The 13,539-nt window shown below is 48.7% G+C and overlaps 1 protein-coding gene across 1 annotated transcript in view; it reads left to right on the forward strand.

Annotated features, from left to right (window-relative positions):
* Positions 1–13,539, forward strand: part of C9 (complement C9) — a 62,936-nt gene that overhangs the window by 39,819 nt on the left and 9,578 nt on the right. Inside the window, exons 8-9 of the mRNA XM_029059065.2 lie at positions 3,846–3,974; positions 10,521–10,699. Of these exons, the coding sequence (XP_028914898.1) occupies positions 3,846–3,974; positions 10,521–10,699 (308 nt within the window). The remainder of the gene's footprint in view (positions 1–3,845; positions 3,975–10,520; positions 10,700–13,539) is intronic.

Here is a 13,539-nt window from a genome sequence, read left to right on the forward strand (position 1 = left end):
CAGGTTGTCCCACGTGAGGCTCACAGTCTTAATCCCCATTTTACAGATGATGAGGTAACTGAGGCCCAGAGAAGTGAAGTGACTTGCCCACAGTCACACAGCTGACAAGTGGCAGAGCTGGGATTCGAGCTCACGACCTCTGACTCCCAAGCCCGGGCTCTTTCCACTGAACCACGCTGCTTCTCTTATCCAGGGAGGACGGAACAGGTGTAATCCTGAAATCAGGGTGTCCGCTCATGAACCTCTCAGCTAGACTTGTAGAGAATTCTCAAAATCATTCCACTCCGATTACAGCCTTCCATTCAAGATGACACTTTCGGGGTCTGGCGATTGGAAAGGTGAAAGAAGCAGGTGAAGGAAAGAGCCCAGAAACTACAATGTAGGTAGACCTCAAACAGACAGGCTATATCCCAAGCAGCAGGAAAATATAATCCTTCCTAAATTCTTTTCATAGAATCTGTGGAAAATAGTGTTCTCTAAGTCTTCAGTTGTGAAGGAGCCAACAGTCTTCTCGTATATTTTCTCACGTATCTATAACAATTCCATACCCTCAGTTGGTACTCAGAATACAGTGATTTGCATCCATTAGACACTCAGTACGCTGCTCTGCACCCCGAGTATCGACAAACAGAATTGAACTTTTCATGAGTGGGAGGTTTTCAAGGTGGTATATCACATCAGACGTCGAGAAGCCGCGTGGGCCTGAGAGTCAGGCGACCTAGGTTCTAATCCCGGCTTTGCCGCTTGTCATCTGCTGAGTGACCTTGGATGAGTCAATTCAGTTTTCTGTGCCTCAGTTTCCTCATCTGTAAAATGGGGTTTAATAATAATAATGTTGGTATTTGTTAAGCGCTTACTATGTGCAGAGCACTGTTCTAAGCGCCGGGGTAGATACAGGGCAATCAGGTCGTCCCACGTGAGGCTCACGGTTAATCCCCATTTTCCAGATGAGGTAACCGAGGCACGGAGAAGTTATGACTTGCCCACAGTCACACAGCTGACAAGTGGCAGAGCCGGCATTCGAACTCATGACCTCTGACTCTCAAGCCCGGGCTCTTTCCACTGAGCCACGCTGCTTCTCTAGATTAAGACTGTGAGCCCCATGTGGAAAAAGGACTGCATCCAACTCAAGTATCTTGTATCTACCACTGCACGTAGCGCAGTGACTGGCACGTAGTAAGCGCTTAACCACGGTTATTATTCCTATCAGGTCCCCGACGTGGTTCATTATAAACCACTTTTTCCTCTAGCATGGAGTGGTCACCAGGCCCCGAGCCCAGGCCGTCGTGGTGATTAATTCCCATGCTATCTTTGACAAGGGCTCCTCGGTGGGTTGGTCGAAGGGTGTCCTGCAGGTTTCTAATAGAGAAGTCACCCTCCCCGACCCCCACCCCTGACCCAGTTCAACCCACAGAAACCGGCAGCACCAGAGTTATGGGTCGCTTTGAACCATTAATCAATCAGTGGTATTTATGCAATGCTTTCTATAGGCAGAGCACATGCTAAACACTTAAGAGAGACAATGCAACAGAGTTGGCAGACTCATTCCCCGCACCCAACGAGCTTACGGTCCAGAGGGAAAATAACCGTGGCCCTAATAAGATTTGGACCCACGACGGGTGCGGGAGCGTCCTGGGTGAGAGCGGGAAAAGAGGTGGGTGGGTGCTGCCTGGCCCCCTCGCCGCTTGAGGGGCCGGGGGTGGGCTGTTCCGCCATCTATTCTGAGTCCTCCCCATCCTTTCCCCCTCTTTCTCCCACCTCTCTCCCTTACCCTTTCAAACAGAAACTCCTCACCGTCGGCTTTAAAGCCCTCAGTCATCTTGCCGCCTTCTACCTCACCTCGCTACCCTCCTACCACAACCCAGCCCACACACTTTACTCCTCTATTGCTCACCTTCTCACCGTGCCCCCATCTCCTCCCTCTCACAGCCGACCTCTCGGCCACCTCCCGCCCCTGGCCTGGAACTCCCTCTCTCCTCATATTTGACAGACAATTACTCTCCCCACTTCAAAACCGTATCAACGGCACATCTCCATGAGATTCCCCCCCCGCTCCCCCGACTAAGCCTCCCTTTCCTCCGCTCCCACTCCCGTCTTCATCCCCCCTGACTTGGTCCCTTTAGCGTGGCTCAGTGGAAAGAGCCCGGGCTTGGGAGTCAGAGGTCATGAGTTCGAATGCCGGCTCCGCCACTTGTCGGCCGTGTGACTGTGGGCAAGTCACTTCACCTCTCTGTGCCGCAGTTACCTCATCCGTAAAATGGGGATTAACTGGGAGCCTCACGTGGGACAACCTGATTACCCTGCATCTACCCCAGCGATCAGAACAGTGCCCTGCACGTAGTAAGCGCTTAACAGATACCAACATTATTATTATTATTATTATTATTCCCCCCTCCGAGCCCCACAGCACTTATGTACATATCCTTGACCTATTTATTTATAGTAATGTCTGTCTCTCCCTCTCGACTGCAAGCTCACTATGGGCACGGAATGTGTCTGTTACATTGTTCTATTGTACTCTACCAGGTGCGTAGTTCAGTGGTCTGCACACAGTAGGCCCTCAATAAATATGACTGACTGATTTTCCCCCTCTGGTCCTGTACCAGAGATCTCTTAGATCCTCCTTTCCTAGCAGCTCCCAAATTATCAGGCCCAGTCTGCAGGTATTTGTAGGCAAGTTAGTTGTAAGTCAAGTTGGATAAGGGGACATCGTTTTGCAAGTTTGGGACACGTCCAGGTGAATCAGTCACCTGTCAAAGAGGGACATTCATTCATTCAATAGTATTTATGGAGCGCTTACTAGGTGCAGAGCACTGTACTAAGCGCTTGGAATGTACAAATCGGTAACAGATAGAGACAGTCCCTGCCCTCAGAAGGGCTTCCGGTCTAATCGGGGGAGACGGACAGACAAGAAACTAGATTGCAAGCTCCTTGACGGGAGGATCGTGTCTATCAACTGCACTTTACTCTCCCGAGTGCTTTGTACAGTACTCTGTACTAAGTGCTTATTAAATACCACTGATTGATTGATTGAACCAGACATGGGTTCTAATCCTGGCTCCACCAATTGTCAGCTGTGTGACCTTGAACAAGTCACTTCACTTCTCTGAGACTCAGTGATCTCATCTGTGAAAATGGGGATTGACACTATGAGTTCCATGTGGGACGGTGACTGGGTCCAACTGGATTTGCTTGTATTCACCCTAGTGCTTAGTACAGGGCCTGGCACATAGTAAGTTCTTAACAAATGCCATAATTATCATTGTTATTATTATTTTTATCCTATGATGGTTGTGTCTGAGATACCCCTCTTTGGAATAAAGTGAGAGGAGAGAAAGAAAATTTGCTAAGCATTCACTGGGAATCTTCTAAAGAAATCTCACCAACGCAAACCAAAGTTGGTCAAACTTTGGGCCTGAATGGCTACAGTTGGCAACAGACAGTGGAAACAGCTGCTCTTTAGATAGATAGTGGACAGTTGGACAGTTTTCAAAAAATCTAACTCTTCGTAATAATAATAATAATAATAATAATGTTGGTATTTGTTAAGCGCTTACTATGTGCAGAGCACCGTTCTAAGCGCTGGGGTAGATACAGGGTAATCAGGTTGTCCCACGTGAGGCTCCCAGTTAATCCCCATTTTACAGATGAGGTAACTGAGGCACAGGGCAGTGAAGTGACTTGCCCACAGTCGCACAGCTGACAAGTGGCAGAGCCGGGATTCGAACCCATGACCTCCGACTCCCAAGCCCACTCATCTTTCCACTGAGCCCCGCTTCATTCTTTTTAATCCTTGTAATAAGATTTCTCTGAACTCAGAGTGGATCCGATTCATTCTATTTCAGGTTTTGAAGTCAACGATGTGCAGCGATGCCTCGGGTTTAATTTTGGTATAACCTTAAAAGTGTCAGACAGTGAAGTGAAACCAGAATTTACAAGTTCTCGATGTTCCCAGATAACTGTGAAACAGTTAGGTAAGTGAACATTTGCTCTTTATTTGATGTAAAGTGAGGCCTCCTTCTGGGGGAGGTCTAAGAATGCTTGATAAACTTGGCCCAATCTGCCATCCTTCCTAATGTGTCCATGGGGCAGCAAGGGAGGAAAATGGGGATTCCCAAAAGGGAAGTGACTCGCCTAGGTCTCTACTTCAAGATGGTGTTTGTGAAGCAGTTACTATGTGTCAAGCACCGTCCTAAGTGCTGGAATAGACACGAGGTAAACGGGTCGGACACCGTCCTGTCCTCCCTAGGGCTTACAGTCTCAATCCCCATTACCGGTTGAGATAACTGAGGCACAGAGAAGTGAAGTGACCTGCCCAAGGTCATGCAGCAGACAAGTGGTGGAGCCAGGATTAGAATCTTGATCCTTCCGACTCCCAGGCCTGTGCTCTTTCTCAGTGGCAAGAGCACGGGCTTTGGAGTCAGGGCTCATGAGTTCGAATCCCAGCTCTGCCACTTGTCGGCTGTGTGACTGTGGCCGAGTCACTTCACTTCTCTGCGCCTCAGTTCCCTCATCTGTCAAATGGGGATTAAGACTGTGAGCCCCACGTGGGACAACCTGATTCCCCTATGTCTACCCCAGCGCTTAGAACAGTGCTCGGCACATAGTAAGCGCTTAACAAATACCAACATTATTATTATTACTAGGCCAAGCTGTTTAGTGGGCCCTTTTCTCCAGGAGACCATGGTTACAGGTGCTTAGTATAGTGATTTGCACACAGTAAGTGCTCAAGAAATGTGATTGAATGAATGAATGAATGAATGAATGAGGGCAAGGAAGGATAATGTTGGTATTTGTTAAGCGCTTACTACGTGCCGAGCACTGTTCTAAGCGCTGGGGTGGATACAGGGTAATCAGGTTGTCCCATGTGAGGCTCACAGTTAATCCCCATTTTACAGATGAGGTAACTGAGGTACAGAGAAGTGAAGTGACTCGCCCACAGTCACACAGCTGACTAGCGGCAGAGCCGGGAGTCGAACCCATGACCTCTGACTCCGAAGCCCAGCCTCTTTCCACTGAGCCACGCCGCTTCTCACAGCAAGTCTCCGGTCCTTACTATGGCCCTGGAGGAGAAGGATTGGGAGCAGGGTGACCACATCACCTGCTTACCTAAGACTCAGAGCTAAAGATAAGCACACGGATCCCAGGTTTCCATGGATATGATGAGGGAGGGATGTCCATGTGCTGGAAGTGAGCATACTACACTGCCTATGTCCCCTCCCACAAGTGCTCAAACAGACAGGACACTGGTCAGGCACTTAATTCACCAAATTAACTGCCTTGGTTAGCACAGCCTAACCTATCTCACCTCGCCGCTTTCCTACTACGACCCAGCCCGCACGCTTCACTCCTCTAATGCCGATCTTCTCACTGGACCTCAATTTTGTCTATCTCGCCGCGGACCTCTCGCCCATATCCTGCCTCTGGCCTGGAGCGCCCTCCCTCTTCAAATCCTATAGAAAATTACTCCCCCCCTCCCACCTTAAAAGGCTTTTTGAAGGCACATTTCCTTCAAGAGGGCTTCCCTGAGTAAGCCCTCCTTTCCTTTTCTCCCACTCCCTTCTGCATCGCCCTGAGTTGGTCCCTTTATTCACCACCCTCTCCACAGCTTCACGTATGTACATATCTGTATTTTATTTCTATTTTTGTCTCCCTCCTTCTCCATTCATTCGTTCGAATTTAGAGCGCTTCCTGCATGCAAAGCACTCTGTGCAGAGCAGAGCTCTCTAGACTGTAAGCTTGCTGTGGGGAGGGAATGAGTCTGTGGTATTGTTCTCTTGCACTCTCTCAAGTGCTTTGTACCCAGTAAGCACTCAATAGATATAATTGATTGATCAATCTAGCCCCAGGGGCAGAGGATTGAAAAGCCGGGAGTTACTAATGATTGTGGTACTCGTTAGGCGCTTAGTATGTGCCAAGGTCTGTCTGTTCTAAGCGGCTGGGGTAGATACTAGTTAAGCAGATTGGACAATGACCCCGTTCCAAGTAGGGCTCACACTCCTAATCCCCATTTTTTCTTACGGAGGGGGTAACTGAGGCTCAGAGAAATTAAGTGACCTGCCCGAGGTCACGTAGCAGACAAGTGGTAGAGCTGGGAGCTGGGATTAGAACCTATCAGACCCAGCTCTACCGACGCCCCCTAATTCCGGCTGGTCCAGAAGCTGCCCAGCAGGTGTCCGGATGCCGACGACCCCCCTCTTTCTGGCACCCCCCATCCCCACCATCCCATCTCCTTCCTCGGGCAGTACAAATGTGGAGGGGAGATAGCGGCGATGGGAGGAGGAGCGGCGTTTGAGGGAGGAGGCCTCAGCAAGATTGGCCGGGGAGGACGGGGAATGTGGTGCCGAGCCACTTTGAGAAGACTTTCTCCACCCTCACAGTCCATCCTTGCCCTCGCGCAGCCCTGCATTAATCAGGCCGTTCACTGAGCTTACGGGTTCTCATCTTCACTTCAACCCGATCGTCACCTCTCCCATTGGTTTAAAAAAGACACCCGAATGAGGTTCTAGATCGGCCTGAAGTGTAACGTCTCAACCAGAGCGCTCCAGAATCCACCAGAATCCACAAACCCGTTCCCTCCTCCGGTAAGGAAAAGAGAGCTGGGTCGCTCTTGTACTCTTCCAAGCGCTTAGCACGGGAATCTGCACATTCATTCATTCAGTGTATTTATTGAGCACTTACTATGTGCAAAACCTAACGGGTGCTCAGTAAATACCATTGTTTGATGATTGTCGAAAGGGGAGAGGGAAGAGGACATCTTTCAAGAAGAGACAGGAAGGGAGACAGAGAGACATTAAGAGCGGTGGGGAAAAGAGGAAAAAACTAGAGATTTTAGAAACACTTCTGTTTTCTGTTTCCTAAGTGCTGTCTCATCCAGTCTCTCATTTATCCTCACATTATCCCTGAGATATAGGGAGGGGCAGGAGGCTGTTATAACCATTTTACAGAAGAGGAAATTGAGAAACAGAAAGATTAAGTGGCTTGCTCAAGGTCACAGAACAAGCCAATGGCAGAGAGAAGACTTGAACCCAGCCCAGATTCTTCCAGCTAGACCCGACAGATATGGCGATTGGGTGAAAGAGACCCAAGATGAATCTTAGATCTGATTAGAGAAACCGTCTACGATGAATCAGGTGCCGACTCGTGTCAGAAGCGGAGGAGAATTCAGGTTTCCAAGGGAGAAAGACGTGGATCGTGCAGTCATTTTTGCACTTCACCAGAAGGAAACCCTCAGCGCCGCTTCTCCGTTGAACTCGAGACCGTTGGTGGAGACCCTCGGGGGGTCGTGCGTAGAAAAGTTCAGTTGCTTTCCGGCCCGTTGGTGAGGACTGGAAGGAGCCCATCAGATATGTGAGCTGAGAAACAGGGAGTTGAATTATCGAGATGACTTAAGCTGGAAAAACTGCAAAGGAGATTTTAAAAAAGATTTCCCAGTCCGCATGATGTATATAACGGTAGGCCCCGGTGGTCGCCCTTTTAAATTAACCGAGCAGTTCGTCGCATCGTGTTTCACTGGGAAGCCCCCATGAGCCACTGATGGTATTTGTTAAGCTCTATGTGTCAAGGACTGTTCTAAGCGCTGGGATAGATACAAGCTAATCAGGTTGGACACTGTCCCACATGGGGCTACAGATTTAATCCCCATTTTACAGATGAGGTAACTGAGGCCCAGAAAAGTGAAACGACTTGCCCAAGGTCACCCAGCGGCACCCAGTAGGATTAGAACAATGGTGCTTCTGACTCCCAGGCCCGTGCTCTACTCACTAGGCCACGCTGCTTCCCCAACTTGAAAGGTTCTGACTATGCATGGCCTCAGGGATTTAATCAATTAATCAATCAACCAATCGATGGTATTCACTGAGTCCTTACTATGTGCGGAGCACTGTACTAACTGCTTGAGAGAGTGCAGTATAACAGAGTTGGTAGACACTTTCCCCACAAGCAGCATGGCATAGTGGGTAGTACACGGGCCTGGGAGTATAGGAAGGCCCTGGGTTCCAATCCTGCCCCTCCACTTGTCTGCTGTGTGACCTTGGGGAAGTCACTTACTCAGTTCCCTCATCTGTAAAATGGGGATAAAAGTGTGAGCTCCATGTGGGACGGGGACTGTGTCCAACTCGATGAACTTTTATCTATTCCAGTGCTCAGAACGGTGTGTGCCACATAGTAAGCACTTAATAAATACCATAAAGATAATAATGATAATGATGATAATAATAATAATAATAATACCTCCCAGGCCACAACAAGCTAAAAAGAGGTGATAGCCCCCGGCCTCTGCAAACTTAGAACTCTGGGAAGTTTCTGCTTTGATTGGGCTCTCAGTGACCTGGTGAGGCAGTCCCATGGCGTAGTGGCTAGAGAATGGGACTGGGAGTCAGAAGATCATGAGTTCTAATCCTGACTCTACCACTTGTCTGCTATGTGACCTTGGGCAAGTCCTTCACTTCCCTGGGCCTCAGGTACCTCATCTGTAAAACGGTTATTGAGAGTGTGTGCGCCATGTGAGACGGGGACTGTGTCCAACCAGGTTTGCTTGTGCTTAGGGCCTGGCACATAGTAAGCACTTAACAAATAGCACAATTATTAATTATTATTATTCCAGCTCAAATCCCCTTTATTACCAGACTCGAGGGACTCTCTCCTACTATGTAGTCTTTTACGTTGCTTCGTATTTACATGATTTCATCTGTGCTACGGTCTCTGTCGTGAAACTCTTCCCCGCCTTATTCTTAGATTGTGAACTCAAACAGGGATGGGGACCATGTCTAACTCTCACCTGTGTATTTTTTCCCAACACTTCGTACAGTGCTCTGCACAGAGTAAGCTCCTAATGAATAGTAGGCCTACAACTATTAGAAGTCACCTCCTTCTCTGTATTCCTAGAGGATTAGAGAGCTGTGCTTTCTTAGGTTAAAGCGATATAGTTCCCCTAATGTAGGGGAACGTGGCCTAGTGGAAAAAACGTGGGCCTGGGAGTCAGAAGGACCTGTGTTCTAATTCTGGCTTCGCCACTTACCTATTGTGTCATCTAGGGCAAGTCACTTAACTTCTCTGTGCCTCAGTTCCGACATCTACAAAATGGGTATTCTATACCTATTCTCCCTCCTTACTTAGAGTAGGATTTTGTATCTATCCCAGGGCTTAGTACAGTGTTTGGCACATAATAAGCGCTCAACAAATAGCATGATGATGATGATGGGAAGTGGAGGGTTAGACTATGAAATCCTCTCATCCCTCCAAAGGAGCACATGAGATGAACAACAAGTAGGTGATGGGGAAAAGTAGATTGGAAGTTTGTTGTGGTCAGAGAATGTGTCTACCGATTCTGTTGTATTGTATTTTCCCAAGTGCTTAGTACAGTGCTCGGTACACAGCGAGCACTCGGTAAATGTCACTGATAATGATCTAGGCTGACCCCAGATAGAGCATGGCCCTGGGAATCAGAAGGACATGGGTGCCAATCCCAGTTCTGCCACTTGTCTGCTGTGTGACCTTGGCCAAGTAATTTCTCTGTGCCTCCGTTCCCTCATCTGTAAAAATGGGGATTAAGATTTTCTGTCAGGATGGAGACTTTCTGTCAGGTTGGAGACAGTCCATGTCTCACATGGGGGTCACAGTCTTAATACTCATTTTATAGATGAGGTAACTGAGGCACAGAGAATTTTAGTGACTTGCCCAAGGTCATGTAGCAGACAAGTGGCAGAGCCAGGATTATAACCCAGATCCTTCTGACTCCGAGGTCAGTGTTCTATCAGCTAGGCCGGGCTGCTTCTCAGCACCTGGTACATAGTCTTAATCGTTCGGTCTTATTCACTGAGCACTTACAGTGTGCAAAGCACTGTATTAAGCACTTCGGAGAGTACAGTATAACAATAAACAGACACATTCCCTGCCCACAGTGAGCTTATGGTCTAGAGGGAGCTGGCTAAACACCCACTGGTTATTATTTTGCAGCTCTTTCTTAGAGAAACAGCGTGGCCTAGTGGAAAGAGCACGGGCCTGGTAGTCACAAGGACCTGGAGTCTAATCCCATCTCCAGCACTTGTCTGCTGTGTGACCTTGAGCGAGTCACTTCACTACTCTGTGCCGCAGTTACCTCATCTGTAAAACGGGAATTAAGATAGGGAGTTCCGTGTGGGACAGGGACTGTGTCCAACCTGATAGGGAAGCAGCGTGGCGCAGTGGAAAGAGCCCGGGCTTCGGAGTCAGAGGTCATGGGTTCGACTCCCGGCTCTGCCCCTCGTCAGCTGTGTGACTGTGGGCAAGTCACTTCACTTCTCCGTGCCTCAGTTCCCTCGTCTGTAAAATGGGGATGAACTGTGAGCCTCACGCGGGACGACCTGATTACCCTATATCTACCCCAGCGCTTAGAACGGTGCTCTGCACATAGTAAGCGCTTAACAGATACCAACATTATTATTTGCTTGTATCCACCCCGTAAAGCCTTAACCAATCGCCCTATCATTATTACTATTATCATCATTAATTCTCCATGTTTGTTCTCACTCCCTCTGCAGGGGAGATCAACCATAATAATGTTATAGACGATATCATAGTGATGATAAAAGGAGGAACCATTGAGCAAGCTGCCAAACTCCGAGAAAAGCTGATGCGTGGAGCCACGGCGGTGGATGCCAGTTACTTTGTAGACTGGGCCGCCTCCCTCCAGGATGCGCCCGTTCTCATCCACCAGAAGGTGAGGAACTCCATCTCCGAGCTGAGGTTGGAGTTTACCCTTGGTGACGAACCCAACTCCTACCAATAATCGTCTCACCCCCTCCTATTCATTCAATAGTATTTATTGAGCGCTTACTATGTGCAGAGCACTGTACTAAGTGCTTGGAATGTACAAATCGGTAACAGATAGAACCAGTCCCTGCCCCCTGACGGGCTCACGGTCTAATCGGGGGAGACGGGCAGACGAGAACGATAGCAATAAATAGAATCGAGAGGATGAACATCTCCTTAAAACAATAGCAGATAAATAGAATCGAGGCGATGTACATCTCATGAACAAAATCAATAGGGTAATGAAGATATATACAGTTGAGCCGACGAGCACGGTGCTGAGGGGAGGGGAAGGGAGAGGGGGAGGAGCAGAGGGAGAGGGGGGGAAAGAGGGCTTAGCTGAGGAGAGGTGAAGGGGGCGGGTAGAGGGGGAGCAGAGGGAGCAGAGGGAAAAGGGGAACTCAGTGTGGGAAGGCCTCTTGGAGGAGGTGGGCTCTAAGTAGGGTTTTGAAGAAGGGAAGAGAATGAGTTTGGAGGAGGTGAGGAGGGAGGGCGTTCCAGGACCGCGTGGAGGACGCCGGGGGTCGACGGCGGGATAGGCGAGAACCGGGGCCGGTGAGGAGGTGGGCGGCGGAGGAGCGGAGCGTGCGGGGTGGGCGGTGGAAAGAGAGAAGGGAGGAGAGGTAGGAGGGGACGAGGTGATGGAGAACCTTGAAGCTTAGAGTGAGAAGTTTAGTTGGCCGATTTCCTTCTACAGCCTTGCCGGTTCACTTGGCTCCTCTAACCCCAATCCACTCACTGTACCTCGAACCCGTCAATCTCACTGCTGGACACTTTGCCCACATCCTCCCTCCGGCCTGGAACTCCCTCCCCCTTCGTATGTGACAGACCCCCTCTCCTCCTACCTTCAGAGATTTATTAAAATCACATCTCCTCCAAAAGGCCTCCCTCTCCCTCCTGGGTCACCACTGCACTCGATCTGTAGTGGATAGAGCATGAGTCAGAAGGTCATGGGTTCTAATCCTGCTCTGCCACATGTCTGCTGTGGGATCTTGGCCAGGTCACTTCACTTCTCTGAGCCTCATCTCATCTGTAAAACGGCAATTGAGACTACGAGGCCCACCTGGGACAGGGAATGTGTTCAACTCGATTTGGTTGTATCTTCACCAGTGCTTAGTACAGTGTCTGGCATATAATAATAATAATGATGGCATCCGTTTAGTGCTTACTATGTGCCAAGCACTGTTCTAAGCACTGGAGGGATATAAAGTAATCCAGTTGTCCCACATGGGACTCACAGTCTTAATCCCCATTTTACAGATGAGGTAACTGAGGCACGGGGAAGCTGAGCGACTTGCCCACAGTCACACAGCTGACAAGTGGCAGAGCTGGGATTAGAACCCATGACCTCTGACTCCCAAGCCCGTACTTTTTCCACTGAGCCACGCTGCGCTTAACGAATACTGAAATTATTATTATTATTATTATTATTACTACTACTATCTGTACTCCATAAGCATTTGATAGCCAACCCGTCCTCTTTTCCACAACACTTATGAACCTATCTGGAATTCATTTCAATGACTTTATCCCACTCTAGACTGCAAGCACCTTATGGGCGGGGGACGAGTCTGTCGACTCTTACAGCATACTCTCCCGAGGGCTTAGTACAGTGCTTTTCACCCAGTAAATACTCAATCCATTCCGTTGATTATTGATTAATTGATCTTTTATTTAATGAAGAACTGACACAGATACACAAGGGACAGGGACCGCTTTGTATTTGCTCGTATCCACCCAGCTCTCAGTGCAGTGCCTGGCACATAGTAGACGCTTAACAAATACCATAATTATTAATGATTCTAACATTGATTTAGTAACATCTCTACTTCCTCGCCATGAGGCTGATTTGAGTCCTGGCCTAATTCCTCTCAGGACATAACATGCTCGTTTGCATCGGTGTGGCACCATACCAGTCACTCAGTTATTCCCTTTCCGTGTGCAGAGCACTGTACTAAACGTTTGGGAGAGTACAATTTAGTACTGAACAGATACATTCCCCGCCCACGATGATCTTACGGTCAGAGCTTTAGGAAAGCCCAAAAGCTTCTCCAACCAAATCATCGGTCCCCGCCCTTCCTCAGCGTGCGTGTGGAGATTCAGGAGGAAGCGTTTCAGAACTATCCACATCGTGGAAGTCGCTAGTTGAGTTCTTCTGAACTGGCGATCAATCAATCAATCAATGGTATTTATTGAGCACTTACTGGGTGGGGAGCACTGTACTGAGCACTTGGGAGAGAACGAGTCTGTAGACACTTTCCCTGCCCTCAACAAGCCTCCTGTTTAGAGGTAATAACCACAGCAGGGTAATAACCATCTTCTGGGTGGCCTTTTTGTCGCAACTGCTCCTCGTGAACCCCCTTGATCTTGATCTGAATGTTGCTTACACGTTGCTGCTTACACATTACACGAATCTAGTTCATTTTTTCCATTTTTCCGCAACCCCGGGCCGCGGTTTCTTCGGCCCTGTCCTTTCTCCATCCGAAAGAGGAAGTTATGAATGATACTGCTGCTACTCCAGAGCAGCCCAGCCCCTGGGTATCGTTTTGATGCCCATGCGGTCACCGGAATATAAATTATTTCCCCCTCCCAAGTAAAGATAACTACTGGGTGATTCGATCCCGCTGTTTGGTTTGCAGCAGAAAAAAACTTCAAGCCGTTTGGGCCAGAAGATGTCAAACCCCTAGAACACAACATTGATATTCCATAGGAATTCAACTGGGTATCTTTTTAACTGATCCAGTCTGA

This window comes from Ornithorhynchus anatinus, chromosome 3, assembly GCF_004115215.2.
Source record: "Ornithorhynchus anatinus isolate Pmale09 chromosome 3, mOrnAna1.pri.v4, whole genome shotgun sequence".
NCBI lineage: Eukaryota > Metazoa > Chordata > Mammalia > Monotremata > Ornithorhynchidae > Ornithorhynchus > Ornithorhynchus anatinus.